The sequence below is a fragment of the Nelumbo nucifera genome, chromosome 2, assembly GCF_055504915.1.
Source record: "Nelumbo nucifera cultivar China Antique chromosome 2, China Antique-T2T, whole genome shotgun sequence".
Lineage (NCBI taxonomy): Eukaryota > Viridiplantae > Streptophyta > Magnoliopsida > Proteales > Nelumbonaceae > Nelumbo > Nelumbo nucifera.
This window is the reverse complement of record NC_142650.1, coordinates 7811499-7838277: the sequence shown is the minus strand read 5'-3', so window position 1 is coordinate 7838277 and position 26779 is coordinate 7811499. Positions and strand designations below refer to the sequence as shown.

Genomic DNA, 26779 nt, shown 5'->3' with positions numbered 1-26779 from the left:
AAAAACGTGAAAGGTGAGAGAGAGAGAGAGAGACGGTGACATGGACACAGACAGGATCACGCACGTCGGACGATTCTCGGGTTTCGGTTGCCTTTATATCAACTTTATTTGAGAGTTCTTGATCCGCGTATCCTAAAAGACACATTGGTCGTTGTTGCTGACAAACCTGGCGCCTGTCGCTGTAATGTAATGTAATGTAATGTAGGGAAAATCTATGTAATGTATGTAACACTTACATGCGAGAAGAGAGGACGAGCATTTCTCGCATGCTCCCATCAGCACCATCGGCATCGAGTGAATTTCTCCGAAATTAGAATCCACCCTGCATTCAACAGTCCTGATTAACTGCGCTTGATATGTTTTAACCAATTCCAATAGTAATAATAATAACGCCACACTTCAGCCATCAATATTCAATTGTAGATGCCCCGGCCCCACAACCACAGCCATTTGATTTGCCCCTTGCGGGAAGCGACTCTTAATTAGAGCCGGAAATGTGGGGGCATTACCAAAAAAGAAAAAAAAAAATAGCCGTTTGATCAGGATCTTATCCCTGTGCTGTTTTAAAGAGACTGCATCACTACACGACGACGGTCAACACAGAGTAGAAGTTGCGATAGCCGTCGCCGACAGGGCAATTTTTGGCTTGGCCGAGTTTTATTATTATCATCAACGGACAACGGACTACGGTGGGAGGGAGCAATTCCATATTCCAAGGAGAGGACATGTGGCAAGTCATGATCATGATGGGTATTTTTATATTTTTATTTTGATAAACAATCATGATGGGTGGTATTAGATGGTTTCTCAAATATAATTATAGATAAGATAAAATCATAAATACGAGGGTCGAGGGATTGAGGGGAATCAGGAGCATGACTGCATGAGCATGGTCACATGGTCCACAACTCCACATACTCCATTCCAGAATGAGTGAAGGAATGACCTCACCTCAGTCTCCTCCAATGTCCAGTTAGGGAGGGAAGGGTGATGCTCATGCACTGATGCACGCACCGGAATTAGCATTTTAGGTAGATGGAATATTATTAACCTATAATGTCCTTATCAATAGCTGTCCTGTCCACAGTCCATGTGACTTGAAGGGCCAAAGCCAAAGTGGTGGAATGACCGGATGAGGATGGATGACAGGATGACTCCCCTTTATTGACCTCCTCCCTTCCCTTAAATCCTTAATGTTTTGCCTGTTTGGGGTAGGTTTGTATCCATCGACTATTTTAAACACTAAAAGAGGAGGAGTTGGAGGACTCACCAAAACCAAATCCTGGTGAATCTTGGTGGAAGTGGAACGGTTGATCCACACTCACTCACTCCTAATACCACTAATTAGTGCTCGATCCTTTGATTTTTATCTCCTCCTCCACTCCAGTCCTCCATCACACGTTCACACTCACACCTTTTCCCTCCTCGGTACAATCATTAATTTATAAGGCTTAATTTCCGGGCAACTTCTTTCCCTGGCTTCTACAATTAAAGCGGTTGCAGTTGAACCATAATTAATAAGTTTTAATTACAAGGGCCCCTACAACTCCAGAAATAAGCTACCACATAAGTCATTCCTCTTCCTCAACAAAATTAAGTTACAAAGCAATAACCAACCCAACCCAACCTCAACTAAAGCTAAGCTAATGTTTAACCCCTTTAAATATCAGTTGAGCATTACAATATTTCTCTTTGTATTGTGGATATTTAGAGTGCCGATTTGTTCAGGCTTTTGTCTGTGTGTGTTCCAATATGATGATACTTAAAACAGTTCTTGGGCCTACCATGTATGGCATTTTGCATCATCAATAACGGATGAGGAACCTACCGACCCACCGAGCACCGACACCCAACACCAATCGCAAAAATGATGACAGAGAAAGGTCAACGGCTGTGATTATCTGACAAATCAAACATGTAAGAACAGATATATTTTCTGGCTCCACCTAAATGAGAAATAATGAGACCGAATCAGCCCCCACAATGTCCCACAGCACATCCCCACTGTGTATTGGAAACATTTCCCGATCATGATATTATCATTTCGGATATTATTATCAGGAGATGTTTCCAATGCACGACGGAGATGTGCTTTGAAACATTGTGGGGGCTGATTTGAACTCGTAAATAATGGTCCAATAACCAAACTGTGCTTCGGATTCAATCCGAGGCTCTACTGGTAGAGAAGATAATTCATTATATAACAAAAGTTATTTAAACCTAACAGTCCAATCCTCCTCCTCGTAATTGTCTCTAATTTACCTTCATTCTAGCTAGGGAAAACAATTTCTACTTACAATATTCTTTTGGTACCAATTTCTGCTTACAATTACGCTGTGTTTGATTTGAAGAGATTAAAGGTAGGGAAGTATTGGTTTCCCTACCTTTCCCTTCAAACCAAACATAGCCTAAAAGGTTAAGTCTAATTCTTAGCAACAGGGAGAGAAAGAACTTGAGCTTCAATTTGTTTTCCAATTGCACCGTGACTTTTGTTTATTTATTTGTGAAGAGCAAAATAGGAAGAGAAACTATGTAATCCCCACCTTATAGGGAACAGAATGGGAATTTGTATCCTCCCCACAGAATCTTCTTTACACCCATATCACAGCAATTGCAGTCGCATTGGGAACATCTCCCTGTGAATGAAAGCATGAAGTATGAGAGATGTTTCTTGATGTGTAGATGCAATGTGCTGTGAGGTGGGTGTGAGGAGGAAATCTGAATTGATCAGTTTAAGGTAGGAGAAGGGTTATTTGTTTGGTGGTGAGGCAGGAAGCAAGATAACGTGGCCTCCGTTTTAAACAAGAGACTTAATGAATGAGGAAGGTGATGCAAATTTTGCATCAGCTAGTTTTTTAGATGCGAAATTTTCACTCTCAATGAATGCAAATGAGAAAGAAAAAGAAATTTTTTTTTGCATCAAATAAGAATGCAAATCATAATTGCTAACAGACGAATGTAAGCGCGAACCAGATGCAATATTCATATTCGGTTCAGATTTGAAACACAAATAAACAAATCCTAGGGCTCCATTTGGTAAGAGTGACAAAGGTGAAAATACAAATATGTTATTTCTAAACCTTATATATTTGCACTGTACATATTTGTATTTCCACTCTTCCCAAACCAACCTAAAGAAACATTTTGCTATTTTGTTTGAAATAACACAAAATGCGTTTGTTATATATAGGACTTCGGCATAACGAAAACCAAGTACAAAGAGTTTCCTTGCACTATTCTTAGATGGCATAAGAAATTAAAAACATACATATTTTTTTTTTTTTTTTATAATTTCCCACCTTTCTACATACTCTCCACAAAACCCCTTTACCTAATATTCCATAGTCTATCTTTGTCGCAACTGGGAAATCTATATTCAAGTTTAAAAACACAAAAAGAAAAGAAAAAAAAAAGAAGAAAGAAAGAAAGAAAGAACACCTCTATCCCTTAATAAATTATAATCTCTCTCTATCTCATGTCATTTTATAATAAAAAGGGCATGCCCTAATTACTAATAAAAATATTTTCTTTTTGAATTAATTTTATCATTAGTAGTAAATGTGTTTGTGCATTGTAGGTGATAAATTCAAATGATGATGATGATGATAATACTAAAATTTGAGTGCTTTTATTAGAACTTATGTGAGAAAGACAAGTAATCAAAACATAGTGTGTTGATGAATTTGTTGCCCTTCAACCTAAAGACCTAGCTCCAAATCTTTTACTTGGTTTATATCAATGTTTTCAACTTGTTATTCAATTGGCCAATCGGATTGATTGACCTGCCACTTGGACAACTTTCTAAGTATGTTTCAACCCAAACCACTTTGTTGCAAAAAAACCATTGATTTTGAAAACAACCAAATGCTCTTATTGGTTGAATCTTTGACCTATTTGACCAAGTCAATGGGCCATAGGTATAATATTAATTCTCACTTTTATTTTTTATTGTATTTTAGCTATTTTCATCTTTAGCAGCAATAATTCTTATTTTTCAAATATTTTCTATTTAATATGAAGAAAATATAATATTAAAGACATGCTAAATTTTCTATAAATTTTACAAAATCTGATATATTTTTTTTATTATTTAACTTTTTGGCATCACAAAATTGACTTGTTTGATTGGGAGGGAATGAAATTCCAATTAATTTATAGAATTTTGGCTTTTATCCTATGGTCAAATTAATTGGTTAGACCAATTGGCCCATTACTTAACCAAAATTTTGGATCCATTTACCATCAAACTACTTGCCTATAAAAACCATTAACTTGGTTAACAACATGGTTAAATAACTAATTGAACCATTTGACCCACATGGGGTCAAGGGCTAGATATTAATTCTATTTTCCCCTAATTTTTTTATTTCATTTTCATTATTAATAAAAACAATTCTTATTAAACACACTTATTTTCTAATGTAACAAATATAATGTGCTCATTTTTTTTTTACAAATTTCTATATTTTGTAGAACTTTATGCATTTTAATTATTTAATTATCATATCATGGGCTAACCCATTTAACTTGGACAGTGAAACCACTAGTCCACTACTTAGATGAAAAAAAACCGTTTTTGCTTCTAGGTTGATTTCAAATTCTGTATTCTATTTTCGTTATTAACAAAACATAATTCTTATTTTCATGCATATTTTTGTTTAATATGATGAATATATAATATTAGAGATGTGTACTAATGTTTTCTACAAAATTCTTGTATATTTTGTGTTTCTTTCTTTTTTTAAAAAAAAAAATCTTATTACTTAGTTATAACATCATGAGTTAACCCTTTTACCCCAGAAGATTGGACTATTGATTAGCCACCTAAATACAAAAATGATTTTGTTTTTGGATTGGTTTTAAATATATCATTAATAGAAAGAAATTTGGCTTACTATGATTAATAATATAATATTAGAGATGTGCCCAAAATTGTTTTATAATTTTTTGTACATTTCTATTTTAAAAATTTTATTTTTTGATTATGAAATCATGACTCAACCCATTTGACCTAAATGGTCACTTACCCACCACCTAATGAAATTTAATGTTGAGAAACAAATACATTTTAAATATAGGAAGAAATGAGAGAGAATGGGAGTTAATATCTTAAAAATGAGACTTAATAAGAAAGAATTAAATGAGTTGAATAATAACACTTGAATTACATTTTCTGTCTTCACATTTTAGTCAAGGAACAGTCCAAAAATCTAAGACCTAATTCATGAGAGAGAATGGGAGTTTCCACGTTGCATTTGCCTTCATAGACTAGTAGTATAAGTATAAAACTAATGTCTTCTAAGCCATCTAACCTCCTGTTTGGGAATGCTTTATAAGTGCTTTTTCAGGAAAAAAAAAAGCACATTTTGAATCAGCTCAAAGTTTTGCCTCTTTTAGACTATTAGTATAAGTATAAAACTAATGTCCTCTAAGCCATCTAACCCCCTGTTTGGGAGTGCTTATAAGTGCTTTTTCAGGGAAAAAAAAACACATTTTGAATCAATTCAAATTTTGCCTCTTTTCTTTTTTTTTCAAAAACACTTAATTGCATTTCTGGCCCATCTTGACCCATCATGTAATTTTCAAAATACCTATATAACCCTCATTTGAAAGAAGCACTTTTTTTAATCAAATACTCATAAGCGCTTATTAGAATAAGCACTCCAAAACAGCAGCTAAAAAATGGCACAGGGACATACAAAATGAAGCCAATCTTTTTGAACTAAATTTCAAAAACAATTAATTGTTTTCGATGACAACAGGCTTCAATCTCTGTTTAGTGGGTTAGAACAACGACCCCAAATGGATCATTATTAGATCAACATAGTGTCCACAGTCCACATGACCTCTTTCGATTTCGATGTGGCATGCCAAGTGCCTCATTTTTTAAAGCCTTCTTTAATTTTAATAGAAGAAAGCAAAAGCCAAAAATAATAAATTGATGGGCTATTAACCAACCATATATCAATAAAATGAAATGGAAAAAAATGATGCAGGAAGAAACTTGTCACGTGAATACCCAGAACCATATAGGCTGCTGCCATCAGAATTCATCACACAGCCCAAATGTACATCCTAAAATTCTTACCAGAAAAAAAAAATAAAAAGATGGGTTTTTTGTAATGCAATACATATGTGCTAAATGTTTTAGCAGCCAAAGTTCAGATGGTTTCAGTGGCATGGTCCACAGGCAGCTTATTCTGTTAACACACTGGAGAAGGGGGATCCCCATGGACCACGCCATTGAACAGCGAATATCTGAATTTAAATGAAAGAATTGGAGATTTGCATTTAGTGAACATTATTTCCGAAAAATGTGAAAAAAAAGGTCCAATTAAGTGGCAGAGAAAATGAAGCCCGGGTAGGCTGGAGACAAAATCATACACACCGGGCTGGGTTACATAATACCTAATACAAATGAGGGCCCACATTGAACACAGGCGTGTTCAATTGTGATAAGTAGCCCGGCCCAGTGTGTAGTATTTTTGTCTTCAGCTCATACGGACTGGAGAAAAATGGCAACGGCAAACCAAATCAACTTTTTTGTTTCTTTATTTTGGCAATGGCAGCAACTCTTTCATTTCACACTGTCATGATGGATCCTACTCTGAATGGCTCAGAGTTTCCTCTACATACATCTACATGCACCTTGGGTAGGAATGAAGCAAACATACAAAACCCAGATTTGGGCATAAAATTAGCCTCGAACAATTTGGTATTGTCAACAAAGCCGACAACACGAGCCCCTGTATAAGAGAGCCAGGTACAATCATGAATCATGTTAAGGATAATAAATTACTTAGGAGGCAAATGTTGAAAAGGCTGAAAATTTTGACAACACAACTCCGACAAAAAAGATCATCTAATGGCCATATTAACGGCTCTATCCGCCATATGAAAAGACCAAAGATGATGCCCCGCGTACCGTGTAGCTAAGAGTTCTTCCAACATGGCAGCATTCCCACCAAAATAAAAAAAGCAAAAGCAAATACACTCTGAATGTACTTTCAATAAAACAAATGAACATGGTTTGGTGAAAACCATTCTGATATCAATGTATCTTGCTGATATGCAAGAGCAATTTCCGTTATTCCTTTCAGTCGTCAGAAATATTGTAGTGGCAGATGGCCATTTCGTATAACCTGTGCATGTTTGCTTACATCCTTGCTGCTCCCCCTTCCTCTCACTGCTATAACTGGCAATTTATCCCTACCAATATACAAGGGAACCCATTGGTAATCTCGTTGCAAGGACATTGAGTAATGGACCCAATGACTTGATAAACTTACAACGTACTCAATCCTGGGAACCCATCAGATGGAAACACCTCAAATACAGTCAGATTAGCAAATGGAGATGAAACCCTGCAACAAAAAATAAAGAACTACCAACCAGGCCTGACAATGGACTTCTAATTGGCTATTGCTTATAACTGGAACTGCCAACCTTGCCTGATAATAGTGGCTTCTCCTTTGAACTGGAACTTAAAAGAGTCTCTGAACTGCTTGATTGGTTTTCAGCATTTCCAGGCCTTATCCATATTTTCACATGCCCTTCCCGGCACACAGTAAGAACTGACTCTTGAGTGAATATCAAGCCAGAGAGGGGTTCTGCATGCACGCGGTGAGCAACTAGAGGTGAAATCTTTGGCACATCTCTCATGCTTGGAGCTGGTTGGAGAGTACCCACTTGGCAAATGCTGTCCCAATGAGAGGACTGGCTTCCCGTGCTATATGTGGGGGATCCACCAGGAGGGCATCTTCGCAGGGGCACCACAATTTCATCCATTATCAAATCCCACAAAAGCAATTGTGTATCCTGCACTCAAACATGGGTTGCAAGAAAAATGGATAATAATATATTACTAAATCTAATAATTTCCAAAAGCCAATTAAGAAACAGAAAACTAATAGTAGAGCGGGATAAGCATCATCAAACAAAACACAAGGAAAATCCTCTTAAAGGACAGAACTATTCTATTCCAGATCAATCCTTAGATAAGCAATCCATGGCCATCGACAGTATATTATAGTAAGTAATAAACTAATAATAACATTTTTTATAGATAGTAATTATAACAAGGAGATAACATTAAAAAAAAAAGCTGCATAAAAGTAATGCAAAAAGATTTTTTCAAAAAAAAAAGATAGGAAATAAGCAAAACCAAATGAGGCCGAAGAGGCCTTCCAGTACAATGCATTACTGCCTGAGAACAAACTCAATTTACCACTAAATTGCCTTAAAATCATAAAAGAAAAAGAAACTACTATCCAATGTCAGGATCATTTATTTAAAAAAAAAAATCCATTTTCTCCCAATCATAGACCAAATCTCAACCTAGAATATACCCTCCCAATGAACAAACCAAATTAGATGATCAGATCCCAGTTAAGCTTTGTAGAGATGCATAACAGGATATCTGGTTGTATTTGGTTTCTTCAAGGCAAGGTGTTCATTAGATATACTAGGTTGAAGACCATGTCTAGTTTATGTTCATGTTTATTATTGGTGTTGGGAAAGGATTATCTATTAGAGGCAATTGGATCTGAATATTATTAGGGGGTACAACCCACAACAGAATTCTATTGATTCTAAAAATTTTCTTTTAAATGGCAGTTTTTTCTTCCCTGACAAGACTATCTGAATATGAAAGCAAGTCAAGTATGAAGTCTAAAATGGGTGGTTAGGGCCCACTAACTGCTACCATTCTTAAAGTTTTCTATAAATTTTTTCTTCATTTTCTTTCACTTTCATATACTCTCTTCACAACTAAACAGATTTGTTTGGTTTTCTTTTTGTACAAAGTGTGGATACAAGAGGTATGGTTCAAAGATTCTCATATCTTATATTTTCTCACAATGGTGGAACTTTGATGCAATCTTTTGTGGATGAAGGCTACCAAGGCACACCACATTAATCTTCCTTTTACTGTCTTATTTCTCTTTTCCTGTTTATTATTTCATCTCTATAGGTTGACAGACATGTTGATCATTTTGCACATCAGTCAAAAGACGAAAATTGGTTCTTGGACAGCTTTGAAAGTCCATCCAATGACTGGAAAAAAAGGATTACAGAATAAGTTGACTAGCTCAAGAATACATGGACCAGGATAACCTTAACCTATGGAATCATCTTTTAGTCACAAAATGAATATTGCTTAATTAAATAGTTGGAAATGAAGATAACTTTGATAACCTGTTCTGCTTCATCTTTTAATCACTAAATAAGTAGTTTACATATTCTGCACCTAAGTTTCCAAATGAAATTACAAGCTATGGTGACCTGTTCTGCAACGCAGCATTGCAGGTCTTGGTTTTATATCAAGTAAGCATGTAACCCTTGCCTCTCCGAAAATAAAATAAAAGAGAGTAGAAATCAAGAATTGAAGCAATTAGATAACAATACAAAATTGACCATACATTCCCAAGTGCACAGGTTGGAATAAAATAATACCATGAACATCACATATAAGGATCAAAGTTTTTTTGGGGGGTAATAGATGACAACTAAATTTACCATCTAATAAATTGAAAGGAAATAAATAAAAATTCATCCCATGGAAATTTTACATACTTGACCAACAGAACCAAACCGGTACATAACATTTTCCCCTGAGCCATCATTATTGGGTGATGACCAATATGAGTCAAAAGCAACTCCACTGACCTGCCAGTCACCCAGTCTAAAATCTGTAAGATTGCTGATGGCAGTGCAAAAGAAACCATAACAAGAACAATACTAGCAACTTACCCAAGAGCTGTGCCCCTCACCCCATGCTACTACCTTCCGATCTTCCATACTCCAAACTTGTACTAGATCATCTTCGCCTCCAGTCAAAATGTATTTCCCATCCATGCTGACAAACAGCATGCTGATGTCAGTTGCTATTATCTTTGCAAAGGCTCTAGAAGTTGTCAAGCAAGGGGAGGATAAACTAGGGAAAACTCAATTCATAAAAATATTAAAAGCAAGAGTCAGAGAAAAATAATCGATTGAACAACCAATAATCTCCTAAAGTATGGAAACTTATGCAACTTTGCTACCTCCATGCACAACATAGTAGAGCACCATAGTAGCTTTTCCCACCGCATATCAGCTGTTCTCTAGAGTAGTCAAAGACTCTTAAGTAACCTGCATGTGATATTTGATCTCAGCATGTCTGGATTATTAACATTTCATTAAAATTCAACACGAAAAGGTACCATTGCAATCTAAAGATTATCAGACAAACACAATACCATCTCTTCCAACAGTTGCCAAATATGTTCCATCTGTTGAGAAAGCAATGCTATTGATTGAACCTTGACAAATGTGCCATCTAGCAACTGGATTACTCTGTAAGTAATAAAAAAGGGTCAACAACCATAAGGTAGGAAGCTCTCCTATTTGAATCACATATTCTCCAACTGAGAGAAACATCTAATTTTCAGAAATAGAAAGTCCACATACACACACACACACTGATAATCACTGACAAACAAAATATGTTTTAGCATAATGCAAAATTGATCAACTATTTTAGAGCCCTCAGGCCAAAACTTGAGTTGGTAACCTCTAAACTTAAAACAAGTTGCCTTTTATAAGATAAACATAGTGGCTTTGACTGGATCAAAGAATATAATACTAGATGTCATGTCTAAGATCACCATCTAGGGATTTGGGTTTAGGATTTTCAATTTTGAGATCAAGAAATATTTATGAAGGAATTTTCTAGTGACAACCAAAGGACGAACATTGAAAGCATTAATAGATAGATGAAGTGGATAAAAGAAATTAAGGTCAAAGGTTTAAGACTATTTTAAGAATAAGATCAGGGAACCAAGAAATCCTAGAGCACAAATAAAATGTGGCATAGTTAGTTACTATAAATAAATAAATAAATACAGCATATTAAGGAATGTAATAAGTTATCTGCAGTGCCATTTGCAGAGATCATGATTTGCTCCAGGGTCTCAGACTCTCAAAGTTGCTTCATATAAGGGCTTCAACTCCTCGAGAGATTGCTTGTGGAAAGAGACCTAGTAGTAGATTCCAGTTGGTTTGTGCAAAAAAGTGTCAAAGGTTAGGACTGTGTCCTGTACTCCTGTCCACCCCTCCCAACATCTGAGAGAGCTTGGACCAACATTGGTCCTTGTGACCTTGTGGCCTATAATTGCCCAATATCAAATGAGTTTGCCTTAATAAAACCTGTGAGAACTACATAACATACTCAAGAATAAACAACATAGCTGCTCCCAATAATAACCATATCCATACACAAACTAAATATAATGCTGATTATGCAGTCATAACCATTAATGGCTTCTCAAATGTGTATAGTTATTGCAATGTATTATTCTTGTCCCCTCCACAGATTACTTTCTGATATAAAAAAGAAACTAGGACAGCATCTAACATAAAATGAGCATCATAAGTCAGCAGTTTTAGAATGCCAGTAATCTATTTAATGATATTATTTGTCAAAGGACTGGGTGGTAATAGTCATATACATCACTAACATCCTCGGTCCTCCCATTTACACTCTTTGCTTTCAGCAAAATACAAGCTCCTTACCTTCTAAATGATTAATATCAAAATTACCTTGCTAGATCGGGCATGTGCAACTGAAAATTGTGTTTGATCCTTGATAACAGGGAATGAAGAGTCACCAGTGCCATCCTTGTTCTACAACAAATAAATACCATTTAAGCTCCAAAATGTCAAAAGCACATGGACTTTAAGCATGAATTAGTTGAGGCTTAAGGCGTTACCTTTTCATACACATACAAGTTTCCATCAGCATGAGCTACAACAAAAGCTCCATCACCATTAGGTACCCATGCAATACTAGTACATCGACTGTTGAAAACGACTAGCAGTTAAAACCAAATTGAAAACCATAGACAAGTCAAGGTATTTAAAAGCTTTTCATATCATAAACAATATCAACAGGACTAAAAATTCTTCTGTATTGAACCAATCTCTCCCAAAAACTAAATTTGTTTTTATATTCTATGATAATAAACTATTATTAGTACAAAAGCAGCAATAAAACACATGACAATATATAAAGAAGTAATCAAAGAAGCAAACTTATAAAAAAGAGCATACCTAGGTTGAGACGCAAGGCAACCTAGGTGCACACCTTCTGAAAGGGGCATCACTTGCATTCGAGCTAGGTGCATGACTTAAAAAATGTGCCTTACCCATGCACTTAGGTGTGCCTAGCACAAGGAGACCTAGGTGAAAACCTTTTGAAAGGGGCACCACTTGCGTTCAAGCTAGGTACATGTCTACATGACTTAAAAATGTGCCTTACCTGTGCGCTTAGGCATGCCTGAGGCACACTTTTTAAGAGACTATGATTCACCAAAATATAAAAAAGCACCTATGGTAAGAAACATCTATAACTCCCTTCTACATTTCCACCAATATTTCTTATAAGACATTCCATTTGGAATTAGAGCACAGGGCAATAAAAAGATGCTCAACATCCTATTAAATAAGCATAAGGTTCAGACTTCAGAGTACCGATACACCTCTGTGTATCAGTACTTTAAGTGATGTGCCTTTTATTTATTTTAGTTTTTTCATTTCAGTTTTAAGTATAATTTTATATATATTATTTAATTAAAAAAGGGGTTCCTGACATCTAGAAAAAAAGGTTCCCGGAAACACCTGTAAACAAGTGTGCCGGGCACTCAAAGGTACAATATGAAACATCCAATACAGGGTGTATCGTATTGATACTTTAAACCTTGATTAAGCAACCACAAACCCTCTCTAAAGACAGTAAAGTATTGTACTGAAGGGAGAAAATGTATGACCCAGCCCCTGTACAACAAAGATACTATGCTATGGGCAATAATCAAAATATACATCTTCCATTTGTACATTAATTACAAAAAAAGGAGTTTCTATCAAAAAAAAAAAATCAGTTGTGAACGACCACAAGCTTTGCTTAACCATTTCACAACATAATTCCAAACACCATTTCAGTTTCCTAGCACCTCACCAAGAATTCATACTATCTCCCCTATCTGAAAGATTTGTAGTTGATGTAGCACAAGCCATAGGAAAGGAAGCACATTCAGGCCCCAAATATAAAAACAGTTCTTGTCTCACTAAAACAAATGTAAGTGGATTTTACGACATTCACAAGCTAATGCTTGGGGTAACTTATTGCAGTTTAGCTTGCCATTGTAATTTTCCCACTCCGAGTTTGCTTGTTTTAACCTCCAAACTTGAGTTTTAAACTTCTAATAAGCTTTAAGGGCTAGTGCTAATCTCATGCTGACAAGCAAGAGGATATACCAACAACTGCTTTTCTGGTATGGACGCAGCAGTAGGCAAATCTTTGACAAAGGATAAACTAATGGGTAGAGGCCTATCTATCCAGGACCCAATATGTGCTTTGTGTAACCAGGGTCCGGAGACAGTTGATCACTTGTTCATGCACTGCCAGATCACCTACAAGATCTAGTTCCGTTTCTTCAAAGCAGTGTGCTTGAGGTGGACAATGCCCAGATCAATATTAGATCTCTTGAATGCTTGGCTTTGATACCTGAATATCTGTACAACTATCTGTACAACAGTGCCATGTCTTGTTGGATACTCCAAGTTTTAGTGTAAATTTCATATTCAATACTGCATCTTGCCGTGTCCTTGCCATACCCATCCAGGTAACATAGACATTCAGTGCTTGAAAGGTCTCAGTAGCAGATGAAAGATTGTTACGACATTTATTTGAACTACAGTTAAACGGTCAATTGGACAGAAATATGAGGTTTTTCAAAAATAAGAGTTCGAGTGAGGAGGAGATTATAAGTCAAGATGTTGGAAGGATTGGATTGTGGATATTTGTAGAAAAAGAGTTCACACTTCACACTAGTATCACCACCATGAGTTCTTAAATGAACAAAAGTTTGTTCACTGAGTATTAGTAGTCAATCATGATGGGTGTGATCTTTTCGTTTTTGTATCCTGCTTTGGGTCTTTCTGTTGTTCAGTTACAGTGCCTTACTGTCATTGGTTTGAGTCTGAGAGCAGCCATTTTGTGCAAGATAATGCTGAATTTAGGTCTGCATCCAGCAAACCCCTCAAAGATCCTGGATAAGTGGGAGTCTGGTACAAATTGGATAATGGCCCATTTTAATTTCTAATAAGTTTGATGATCAAGTAATATCCAAAGTGGTTGATTAATCACTGTTGGTTTTATTTATTGACAGGAAGCCAAAGATTGAAGATGTTGCAGGAGTTAAGAGCTAGGTGGGTGAAGCGAAGACGTGCAAGTAAGGTAGTTCTTAAACAATGCATACAAAATTAAAGTGAAGCAACATTTTCTATATGACAACCAGATCAACCATGCTTCCTAGAACATTGGACAACTAAGAAGCAGCACATCCATAAGGTAATAATAATAGAAACAAGATGTTAAAAAAGACAAGTTGTAAGACAATTATGGATGAAAAAAGAAATGAATGCACTAGTCAAAAGTAGGTATTTTCATAGTTATCAGAACCCAATTCTAGTCAAGGTATCTCTCTTCTCTCAATCTAAGGTCTGAATAATAATATCTACCTGTCCAGTGAGGCTCATCAAATCCCCCATAAAAGAAATTTAGTATGTAACCAACTTAGGAGTTCAATTCAAATCATCCCTAGACATCATCTAGGCCCTTGAAACCCTTTGTAAAGCTTTAGCCAAGAAGTCGACTATTTGCCTATTTGGCCTCCTGATAGAAAAAAGATTGCACATTTATATGTTTTTGAGCTATATGACATGGATTTAATGATGGCAAATTGGACCTGGTCATTACTCATTAGATTCCCCAATGTCAAAAACCCTAGGGTAGAAAAAGCACCCCCTTGGTAAACTGGTAACCCACCAAAATGATCTCAATCTAGACCTCAGAAGATTCCTACTTGGATGGACCAAAATGACTCAATTTGGTCACTAAGTCCAAATTTGTGAACAAGATCAAACTAGCTTTCTACATACACTAAAACCCTAGCCATTGATAAGGAATAGTCTTTTAATTTCTATCACAAAAATCAGTTAACCTAGACTTCCTCTACTCTTACAAATACCTCTTTTGGAATTTGAGCCAAAGGACACATAAATATCCCTCCAAAATCCAAACTCTTTCATTTCTATGCTAACCCCAAGTGTCAAGAAAATTTCAAAGAGAAACAAAAGAAATGGAAAAGAGAAAAGAAATAGAAAAAAAGTCATCATTAAAGCTTCAAGGAATAATTGTCAAACTATGCAATTCATGCAAATAATTCAGCATTCAAATCTCTTTGTTGGCACCAAAATTTCGCCATAAGAACTTGATGTAGGCACATACGGCAGGGTCCTGGATGGTGCCACGTGGCATCAGCTGGATGAGATCCTGGCTGTCCACCTCCAACTGCCTCCAACCACTCCATGGCAAGGTCAAGTATAAAAGGGGTGCCCAGCTTCAAGATAAAACCATCTAGTCCACTCTTGCTCTCTAGCTTTCCTTCTCTCGAGTGACCTTGTCTGAGCCCTTGTCTCAAGCCTGGTCCGACCCCTCTCAAGCACTTGACTAACCTGACTGTCGGAGTCTCCACCCCTGGGATAACACCCGGGACCTCTGACATGTGCTCTCTCCTTGCTCTCAGGTTGGACACATCGGCCTCGGCCAGAAGCGAAGTTACCTTGTTGCCCTGGCCCCATCCTAGGCAGCAACAGAACTCAAATTCCTACCATACATTCAAGGTAAAGCCTCCCCCAATGTTATTTTTTTCACATTTTTTATAAGCTCACTTTAATTTGATATTCTTCATGTTTTGGTAGTATGTTTCTTATTTCTTCTTTGTTCTCTTGGTTGCATGCATGAATGCCCTCCCAAAACAAGGTTAAGAATCTTCTTAGTAAGCTTTGTTGGTTAAAATGGTGCAGAGGATAGGAAACCTAGATACTCTACCACTCTTTCTAAACATTTCACTGAAAATGAAGAAACCAAGCTTAGTTTTGTATTTTCCTTTGTTTTGTTTTCTTTTTTTTTTTTGTTGAATGATCTTTTGGGTGAAATTCTAATGGTTAGAGTCTACTGACCGTTATTTTTTTTCAGGTGACAAGCAATTCATCTTTGTAATGAGAATCATGAGAAGGGGATGATGCAACCACACCATACAAAAGATTGGCTAAGCATGTACTGAGCCCCGTATATAAAAAAAGCAACCAAGTCGTCCTTCCCTAAAATAAATGGTCTCTATTTACCCCTCGCTTGGACGGTATATCAGTCAAAGTTTTTGCTCATCTTTGTATCCAAGCATAAGCAACTTCCATCCCTCTTGTGAACACCCTTATCTCTTTAAATGTGTTTCTGTAGTGCCAAATTTTCAAGAACAAGAGCAGCTGTATTGATTCTGTTTTTCAGAAGATTTTGGGAAAATGTTTTCTTGGTTAGCCACACATAAGTTGTTTAGAAACAGAAGTTATAACTCCTTTTTTCTACACGACAATATTTTTTAAAAATAGAGTTTGAGGGTATAGTGCTGCAGAGACAGCTTTTTGTATATTCCCTGTGTACAACATCTTGTTGTATACCATCTTTCAAAAAACAGATACAATAATATGCAAATATTAATTAAAATAATATTTCAAAAAGTGCATTAGCTCAATTGACATTGTTATTAATACGAAGGTTATAGACTTGTATATTCAAGTCCTACATAAGCTAAATTGTCTAAACTCAACTCTAAACATCACATGTAGAATCTGCTTTATAGCAATGTTGCATCGACTCTCCTAAATGAACACAACACATCCATGTTGGACACACATCAGAGTCCGACCCTCCACAGATTCTTGTGGACATGTCTATGTAACATATTCTTTCTATCTCTTAGCTTATCTGACATAAATGAACAGATAATGTACAAGATGAATGCCATTTTTCATATCAAACATTATTTAGTAAAAACACAACATTTTTTGCAAGTATATAGTGTTAGAATTCAAAAAAAAAAATATGAACTATTTTAATAGCATATATTTTTCTGTAAACATCCTCATGAGCCCATGTTTTCGCATCTTGTTGAGTCACTCTTGGACATGTATCAGATACTGACTCCCATATCCATGTCCATGCAAGACTGCTTTATAAAATATCTATTCAGCATCAAATTCGAGGTTAATTCATCAAAACATTGAAACAACCATGTGAGGAGCCCTTACCTAGGCTCAGGTGAAGCACACCCAACAAAATAAGCCTCTCCCATGGAGATCAACTTCCCTCAGGGCAAGTCCGTGCCCACACCGTTCCAACCAACATTTGCAACCTTGCATTGAGAATATCTCCCTATGAAATTAAGCACATAAGTATGGAAAAATTCTCAATGCAAGGCTGTAAAAGCTGCTCTAATGGGCTTTGCCCTGACGGAAGCTGATCTCTCCCCCATGAGCCTAGGCACGTCTTTTAAAACATTAGCTACAACACATATTTTCTCATTATCAACTAAAGCGACTGTTTCCTTGGTGGATGAATTTTGTTCATTCATGCATTTATGTGGATGAGACTCCTTTCATGTTTGGAAACAGTCAGCTTTCAAAAGACACCTTGTTAAGTCAATTATTTACTTTTATTACCCTGAACTTGGTCAAATATCTCTTTTCAAGGTCAAATAGCTACTTCTATACTGTTGAGACCTATTTCAACAAGGAAATAGGAAGAAAAATAAAGGATAAAGAATCAAGTGACTGATTAGTAACAGGAGATTCATTAGATGGATCATTAGGATTCTTCTACAGCCCAATTTTTAAGGATTTTCTTTTCCTTATAGAACTAGTCATTGTAAGCATAGATGAAAATTTATCTATGATGCCAACATCATATCCTTATTCTCAGGCCCGATAGGGATAGGGGACTCTACAAGAGCTAAGATATTGGCTGCAGTACAGGGAATTCAGATTGATAATCAACTAGGAGTGGAGAGCTGAGATATTGGTTGATCATCTTGCTAAACAGGGATTCCTAAAGTGATTGTGGGCTGGCTATCAAATCCAGACTCAGTTGTTTGGAGTTATAGGGATCTCATCAAAAAGGTTAAATGTTTAACAAGGCACATAACATATAGATATGGGTAGGGAGGCAAATGCTTTGGTTGATCATCTTGCTAAACAGGGGTCTACTAGGGACCATTTATTCTGGGCAGCATTGTAATTTTACTTCTGATCTTTTGTAACAGTTAGGGGAGGCTGCATCTCGTGCCTCTCCAAGGGATTCTTGTAAAATCTTATTCCTATTGTTTAATGAAATCATTTTCAATTATCAAAAAAAAAATGATCTATGATGCCAAGATGTGGATACAGAAATAAACAGAAAAACAGGAAATGAGAATATAACTTTTTGGAGGGACCAAGGGAATCTCTTGACAATTCCAAGTGAGGCTGTCAATGTTTGGACTGCCTCCTCTTGTGCATCCTTCAATACCCTTACTTTTCACTGACTCTTCACAGGATTTCCCAGTTAGGGCTATTTGGAATGATCCAGTTCCACCAAAAATTAGGGTGGCTCATTCAAGGTTAGCCTTACTGGAGAACATCTTGGTTAGAGAGGTTCATTGGCTGAAAACACTAGATATCATTGCCCGTCCCCATGGATGATACTATGAGAGGATAGAAGCAGGTTGCAAAATCATCTACAGATGGACCTACACTTTAAATGGAGTCAAAGCCACCAAATAACAATCAGGTAAAAACTAAATTTTGATGGAAGTAGCATGAGAAATCCAGGTTTGGCCAGCACTGGAGGAGTGTTCAGAAATAACCTTGGAGAAAATAGTAGGAGAGTAGCCATGCTTTTTGGACCAATAATAGCTGGGAACTCAATGAGGGCTAAATTATTGGCTAGCCTTCAAGGTCTAAGGCTGAGTAGAAAACTTGGATCTCAGAAATATAGAGGCAGAAGAGGACTCCAAAATAGTGGTGTGTTTGTTAAAATATAATAGCCAAGTTCCGTGACAGTGTAAACATTTGATGAGGGAAGCCAAACAACTGATGAGTGAGGAAGGACTAGCTTCAAGTGAGTTTACAGAAAAGTTCAAAATTTTGATACGATACCCGTATCAGGTGTATCATATCGTATCAATGGGGCTCTGATACAGGAAACAAAGGGGATTTGGGAATTTGGGCATTTTCAGGGGGTAGGCAGGCCTACGACCAACCCCCTGACCAATTTTGAAAAACAAAATTAAAAAATTGATGTTTTGTTGTATCAGAACACCTGATACACCTGTTCATGCATATTGGGTGTATTGATACTTTAAACCTTGGTTTACAGATCACTCAACAGATTGGCTGATGCCTTGGCCAAGCAGGGAGCAAACAGGCAGCAAATGTTCCTATTTAATATGTTTATATCATGTTTTTTGTCAGTGTTATCAAAGAATTGACCCACTAGTCAGCTGAGGGCCAGACCAGCTGCATCACTAACTAATCAGTTTATACTCATATTGTGGTTGCCAACTGCCAAGAACAACTAAGCATCAACTAGGTCAGCTAGTTGATTAATGACTAGTCTACCTAGCCAACTGCAAAGTCATTTTAAAGATTTATTTGTTTGTTTGTATCTCTAATTATTTGAGATAATATAAAAATGTCTTTGTTTTGTTATATCCATGCTATTGCTTTTAATATTTGTGATAGAACATGATTGGAATGTGATATACAAAATAGAAAAATGGCATAAAATAAATGTAGGCAATGAAGGAGTTATTTTTAAGTTTTCTTCCAAATAGTAGTGTATTGGTTAGGAGTTGCCACAAACAAAGGGCACATAGAATAATCAAAGTTGCCCTCTTTCTTTGGAAACTTTTTTCTTTGTTTGCAAAACAAAGGCTAAACTAAATGTTGGATATCATTATTTTCCTGTATAATTGTAGTTTATATTAGCTTATTTATGAGATTGCATCAGCATCTTAAATTTAGAATATATTTTTTTTTATCAACTAGCCGGTGCCTATGCATCAACTAGTCATCATATTGACTAGAAAGGCCTAAACAACTAGTCATCACTTCACCGCATTGATAACACTACTTTTTTTATCTAGTTTTGAAGCTTAGTGTCATTTCTCAATACTTACATCTTGCCAAATTTAATTAAACTTTTAATATGTACAGGTTATAGTATGATTTTGTTAAAACAAGCCATATAAATATAAAAGTGTTAATGCTATAAAGCATACTTTAGAGGTTCCCTTGCAGCATCTGTTGCCATATCAGGCATGTATCATGTTAAACACTAGTATACTATACATTTATAGATATATTTTTTAAGAAAAATACATTTATAAGTATCTGGACATAAAAGATTTAGAGTTGCACAAAAGGTTCACTTTCAGTCCCTTCTTTTCCTTGCATTATGATAAACTGTTGTATTGATGTAAAGAGATCAAGATAATGGACTAAAGCCCAATTACAGGTAGGTGTATGGAGTGTGTCTATGGCATATATACATGGATATGCTGCCTACAGATCAAAAGATGAGTAAAAATTAATTTCAGGTAAATTTTACTAAAAAGATATGAAGCTAAAGACTATAAACCCCTTTAAGACAAATAATTGAAAGTTTATTGCTTAATCCTCTTCGATAGATACTGAAAACTGCTTATCTTTCAAATATTCTCCTACTTCTTTTCCTCCAAATGATGCAACATATAGCAAATAGATTTAGGTTTTGGTAAAGATAACATTCTAACTCTTTTCCTCCAAAAACTCCAATATAGCAAATAGACTTGGGTTCTAATAAAGATAACCCGTACAAGATTTTTTTTATGGGAAACGGTAACTTTCATTAATTCTTTAAAAGGCTTAGTACAACTGTCACCTTCAAAAGCAAGGTGACCCCTCAACAAAAATTACAAACACGCCCAAAACAGGTTCTCCCTACTAACTAACTCCTTGCTTTTCTAGAGTATCGGCCATTGCATTGGCTGATCTCCTATTCCATTTAAAACAGACTTCAAGCTCCCTTGTTAGTTGCATAATTTCCCTTAACAGGTTGTCTAAGGGACCCGTACAAGATCATAAAGAAAAAAGGGCAACCTCTACAAATAGAACCCTTTACCTTCCAAGATTAGATATTATTTTTTCTTTGAATGTAATTAAAATGTTATTTATAATTAAGAGACTATATAAAGATGTACAAGAAAAACCATAGCCAAAAAAGGTTACCTCTTCATCCAAAACAAAAGAATGCCTATAAACAAAATGTGTGTTTCTCCCTTTGAACCCATTAAGAACAAGAATCCAGTTCATCAAACAAAATAACAGGTATCGGCATAAAAAATTAACTGAATGCCTATGAAAAACATCAAATATTATCTTCTTTCTCTCTTTCTACACAGATACAGCACAACAAATGGCAAAAGGAACCATAAGTCATGCAGTGCCCACTCTAGCTACAAATTGACACTGTAACAAGATGGTAAAGTGCACCAGGAATTTCAAAAGAACGGGTAATGGAGCAAGATATAGGAGATAGACTCCTTACTACCATTACATAGCACATTTAAAATTTTTCATATTCATTTGCCTCGGGATCAAATGATCAACTTGAAGGTTTTCCTAAACACACTATCCACATATAGAAAATGAGACTTCGGATGGAAGACAGAGACACAAGAACCAATGCCATGTGAATGGAGTGTTATGTGAAAACTCCTAGATGGACACATCCAACACTCCACAGGACTTTTTTTATATAATTAGCACTCCACAGGATATTGAAAGAACACTTCTCCTTGTTTGCTTGACATAAATGAACATTCAATATAAAATAATGAATTTTATCTTTTCCCATAGTATGTTTTTAGGTAATAGAACAAACTTTTAGAATTTGGATTTACTCATAGAACATTCCATGGATATATGTTAATAGAATGAACAATATATATTTGTTAATAGTAAATACCAATTCTAGATGCATCCCCAAGTCCACATTTTTTCATCTGGTTGAATCAGATCCCTCGACATGTGTCGGATTCCAACCCAATTTACATGCCAATGCAACACTTGTTACATCATAGATGAACTCTCCTAAATGGATAACGTGACTTCATTGGACAGGCATGGGATTCCAACACTCCTTGGATTCTTAAGGGATGCTTCTCCTTATTGTGTTCTTTTTTCCTCGCTTATTTGATATAAATGAACATTTAGCATATATATTTTCCCATAGTCAACACTTGGCATGCATAATAAACTCCATCTTTTTCTTTTGTATTGCCTTTAGGTAGCAAATGTGAACTATTGCATCTACTTATGTCCTTCTATGGGTATATGCCACTAGAGTTCACAATATATCCAACTTTTTAAGCAAGTATTTTTTTTCTTAGACATGTCCCCAAATCCATATTCTTTCAACTCACCAAGTCAGACAGACTTCTAGAAACATATCAGATTCTAACTCCCAAATCCATATCCCCAATCCTTTTTTTCTTTTTCAATAGATGAATCCATCTCCATAATCCATATCCACAACCCCACTAACTTGAGCCATACTACCACATTCCCAACCATGACCTGTTAATCCTATACTTGCATCTTCAGATTTTACATGGCTGAGGTTATGGTTATTTGTCAGAAATCATAAATGAGATGAAAAACATTTTTAAATAAAGGGAAAAGAGACAATAAAGTCAATTGTTATTCAATCGAGTGTAAGTGGCCACAAAGTGCATCATGCTACAAGATAGTAGTAAGGATAAAAACTAATAACTACTAAGCTGAATCTGGTTAGAAGGGGAATGCAAATTCAAAATTTGGGTTGTGCGCTTTGTGGCCAAAATGAAGAGGACAACAACCATCTTTTTATCCATTGTCCTGTCTCAACAGCCTTGTAGGATCACTTTCTTTCTTCTGTGGGACTTTCCTGGGTCATGCCAAGTAAAGTGATGGATCTCTTAAGAAACTGGGAGCTTCAAGACCTCTCCAAGTTGGCAAAAAGTGTGTGGTTGGCTATTCCTGTAGCAGTGATCAGCACCATCTGGGCAGAGAGAAACAGAAGAGTTTTTCAAAACAAATCTAAGGATGTAGATAGTCTTGTATCTTGTAGTGTGGGGAAATTGGTGTCTTGGACTTCAGCTGTGAAAAGGTTCCAATCCAGGGCTCTTGGTGCACAGCTGAGGTCTAGAAGTTTGTTTGAGCTGTAATATAGTTTTGGGCTTGGTTCTCTGTTTCTAGCTCCCGTTTTGGAGCTCCTCTGTAATTTCTGTTGTTTTAATAAAATTACCTTACCTTTTTTCCAAAAAAAAAAAAAGAAAAAACTAGTAACTACTCCATCATACCATAATACATGTATGCGGAATTCTTAATTCACAAAATTAAGCAGCGTTAAAAAAGCTAATGATGAAAACAAAAAAACGGAATTAAGGTTTTGCCTGTTATTTACAGAACCGTCTTTGTTGTAATGTTGGGCTCCGACAAGCTTCTTTCCTACATCTTGCAGTTGCTGTCTCAGTGACACCGAGTATACTACAAAATGCACATACAGAAAAGAAAACAAAACATGTGTTTGAAATTCAGAAAGACAAGAAAATAAATCATGCCGGGGGCTTCAAACCTAAAACAAATTACCGTCTCCAGAGTTCAATCCAATAAGCAAGTCATGCCCGTCCTTGGCTTCGGGATCAAAAGTGTGGCAGACAGGGTTTGAATTGCTGAAATGGATTGATTTAATAGGATCCTGCAGCTCATATGTATAATTCTCTTAAAAAAAACAACTTGAAAAAATGGGGACCAAGCAGAGACCAGTAGTGGAAATAGAAGAAAGATACCTTATCTGGAGAATTGAAGTCACTGATGAAAATTGTGTCGCTGACATTAAATATCAGATAAGACCCCTTTCCGTCAAAATTCGAAGCAGCTGGTGAATTACTGGTACTCGAAGCCCCCAATGAACCAATCCTACTAGTTACCGCAACGCCTTTACTAGAACCATTTCCCCCTACAAAATTAAGTGTGCGGCTCCCATTCCCGCCTAAGAGCCTGGCAGCTGCTGATCTCATTGCGCTACCGCTGCTCAAGCTTGAAGTTGGGGCGGATGGCACTGGTGCCGGTTTATCCTTGAGATGCGCAAGGGTTACCTGAGAACCAAACAGATGGAGGAGATAATTCAATATAAATATGGGTATCAATTCCGATAAATAAAGAGAGGGGAACAGAGAGAAAACCCTTGAAATACATACCTGAGTAACGGCTTTGCTGTGTGCATAGTGAAGGAGACCGGCGGGATGAGTCTTCTCGTATTGAAGTTTGTAACGGCCTTCTGGGGTCTTGAAGTAGGTCTTCAGCCCAGGCGATTGAGCGTTTGCCGATGACGAAGACATTATACCGTTGCTGCTGCTGTTGATCATACCGGCAACGACAGTTTTCGACGCATGAGATCATGACAATGGAATCCTCTTCCCCCACTGTCTGGACGCTCCTCTTGGCTATTTATTCTGCTCCCTCCTCCTCCTCCTTCTCTATTGCTTTTATGAGATGACCAGATCAAGAACTCACACTCTGTAAAACCCAATTCATGAAACACTGAATGGCTGCGGCTTTAAGGACCGAAAATCAACCCAGAACCAGAAGCTAGTAATAAGCGTCTCAACTTCGTCTCCGCTGTGTTTCCTTCTTCTCTCTTCTCCCTGTCTTTTTTTTCTCCTCAGTCGCTTAACACCAGATGGAGCGCCCAACACGGACTCGACAAATCTCCTACGTTGATTTTTACTTAGAAACTATTAAATCAAATCAAGATGTACCGTACTTTACACAACTACCCCCGGACACACGTGGCTGGAAGCTGGAGCTAATTGTTCTTCCTATGACTCGACTCGGTCAGAACTTTTGGTAAGGTAATTGCCCTCTGATTGGAATTTTGATCACAATGTCACCCAACCAACGACTTGATCACCCATGAGCCGTTGAAGAAAGAACATCCGAACAATGATGATGTTCTTTAGCCCTCTGATTGGAATTCTAAGGAGAAGGTGCACATATGTAATGCTTCAGCCGCGTCAGAGGGAATAAATGTAGTCAATCCAGACCCGTCTAATCAAACAATGGACTGCGTGGATTGGCCGGCCAGGCCCAGGCATACAATCCATTCACCGTCGATTTGATTGAGGGGTGAGCCGGACAATTGTTAACCGTTGGAGCATCAGATTTTCAATTCCAAAGATCATAGAAGAAAGGCCTTGTTTTGCCACGTGGACATGGTGGGGTGATGTCTCGTCTAGTAAAGAGTAAAGACTTTATCTGGAGAATAATTATCAATTAATTATAATTAACAATCTAAAAGGCGGTGATGATCATATATATTAACTAACTTCAAAAGTTTTGTTTCCGTCTATCATGACTCAGAAGCTGTAGTTAGTTAATATTAACTGTATACATGTCATCATCATCCTCATCGTCAATGCCTTATCTCAACTTTACGAGGTCGGTTAGTAAATATTAACATTTTGCTGTTTTTCGATGACCTGCTCTGCACTCTCCATTTCCTCATGTCATTGATTATGATTGAGATGTGTTTTTTTTTTTATCTATTTGTTGAATGGAAGTTGTTGCCTTTGAGGCTTGAAAATAAAAAAAATAAAAAAAAAATACGAAGTCGGTTACTTAAATCCAATTTGTCATTTCGATATCTTTAATCAGTGGCGAAGTCTGAATTTTCTTTAGGGGTCAAGTTAAATAAGAAAAATGAGATAAAAAGTAGAAGTAGGATGTGAGGAAATATGGCATGAGAAGGTTTTGCTTTATTACATATTTTAAAAAAAAAATATATATATATATATATATATATATATACATATATTTTAATTTTGGGAGCTGGAGGAGTAGAGATTAATTCTTTACATTTTATTAAGATTTGACCCAACATCCACTTAGTCATGTTAACTGCATATAATCAATCGAGGGCTGGTTCATTGGTGTGATAGCTGATTTATTTCAATATTGACATGAAATCAAATCCTGCAATCAGTACTTTTGGGAAAAATGAGTCAAGGGGAAATAATACGTACCAAAAAAAATGTTAATTGCATATAAGTCGTCCTATATTTTTTTTTAACTGAAAAGTCATCCTATATTAGCATTCTAAATAGACAACGGCTCAGTAATAGAGCTGTTTCTTGGATTGGGTTGAGAATTTATCAAATTTTTAATGGGCCCAAACCTTAATACTTGCACAAGTGCATATATAACAGGTGCGATTGCACTAGTATATTACGAAGGTTTTACTTAATTTACCTTCTATCATGAATCATTTGTATTTTCAGAATTGGTCACATAACCTTTGAAAATGAGTGGAAAATGTGAAAGAGCATGCGTACGAGGAATTTTATTTTGAAAATACTCATAATATTTTTCACATCAACCTTTTTAGAAACAAAATCATTCTCACAAATTATAACTTAGTATGGAGAAAGGCATGGAATGTACATGATATAATAACTGATAAAGGTATTTTCAGAATAAATAAATAAATAAACTCTAGTCCTATGCTCTATCATATTTTCTGCTTATTTTAAGAGGTCAAGTGACCAATGGAAGTATAAATGGTTTTTAACTGAAGGTCGATAAGTAAAACACATTGCAAACAATGGGAGTCTTTTGAGAGACCGGATCTGCTCCTCACACAGGGCGCCTCATTCGCGCCTCATATGCACATTGTACCATGCATTGGGAATATCTCCCGTACTTATAAATTATTATTCACGGGAGATGTTCCCAATGCACGGTGGATGTGCATGTGAGGCGCCCTTGTGTGAGGAGTAGATCC

The 26779-nt window shown here is 36.4% G+C and overlaps 1 protein-coding gene across 3 annotated transcripts; it reads right to left on the bottom strand.

The window, feature by feature from the left end:
- Nucleotides 1-6776: 6776 nt before the first annotated feature.
- Nucleotides 6777-24701, bottom strand: LOC104594824 (uncharacterized). Of its 3 annotated transcripts, none has more exons than XM_010255327.3 (11): nucleotides 24198-24701; nucleotides 23787-24095; nucleotides 23587-23695; nucleotides 23391-23484; nucleotides 11751-11838; nucleotides 11581-11664; nucleotides 10239-10335; nucleotides 10044-10131; nucleotides 9751-9856; nucleotides 9574-9666; nucleotides 6777-7818 (listed from the first exon to the last, which is right to left on the bottom strand). In XM_010255327.3, exons 1-11 carry the CDS (start codon nucleotides 24363-24365, stop codon nucleotides 7420-7422), a joined length of 1635 nt encoding a protein of 544 aa, XP_010253629.1. In that variant the 5' UTR covers nucleotides 24366-24701; the 3' UTR covers nucleotides 6777-7419. The 3 variants fall into 3 exon arrangements, with proteins under 3 accessions (XP_010253629.1, XP_010253628.1, XP_010253627.1); XM_010255326.3 differs by having other exon boundaries at nucleotides 9751-9934; nucleotides 24198-24695; XM_010255325.3 differs by having other exon boundaries at nucleotides 23787-24695.
- Between the last annotated feature and the right edge of the window lie 2078 nt (nucleotides 24702-26779).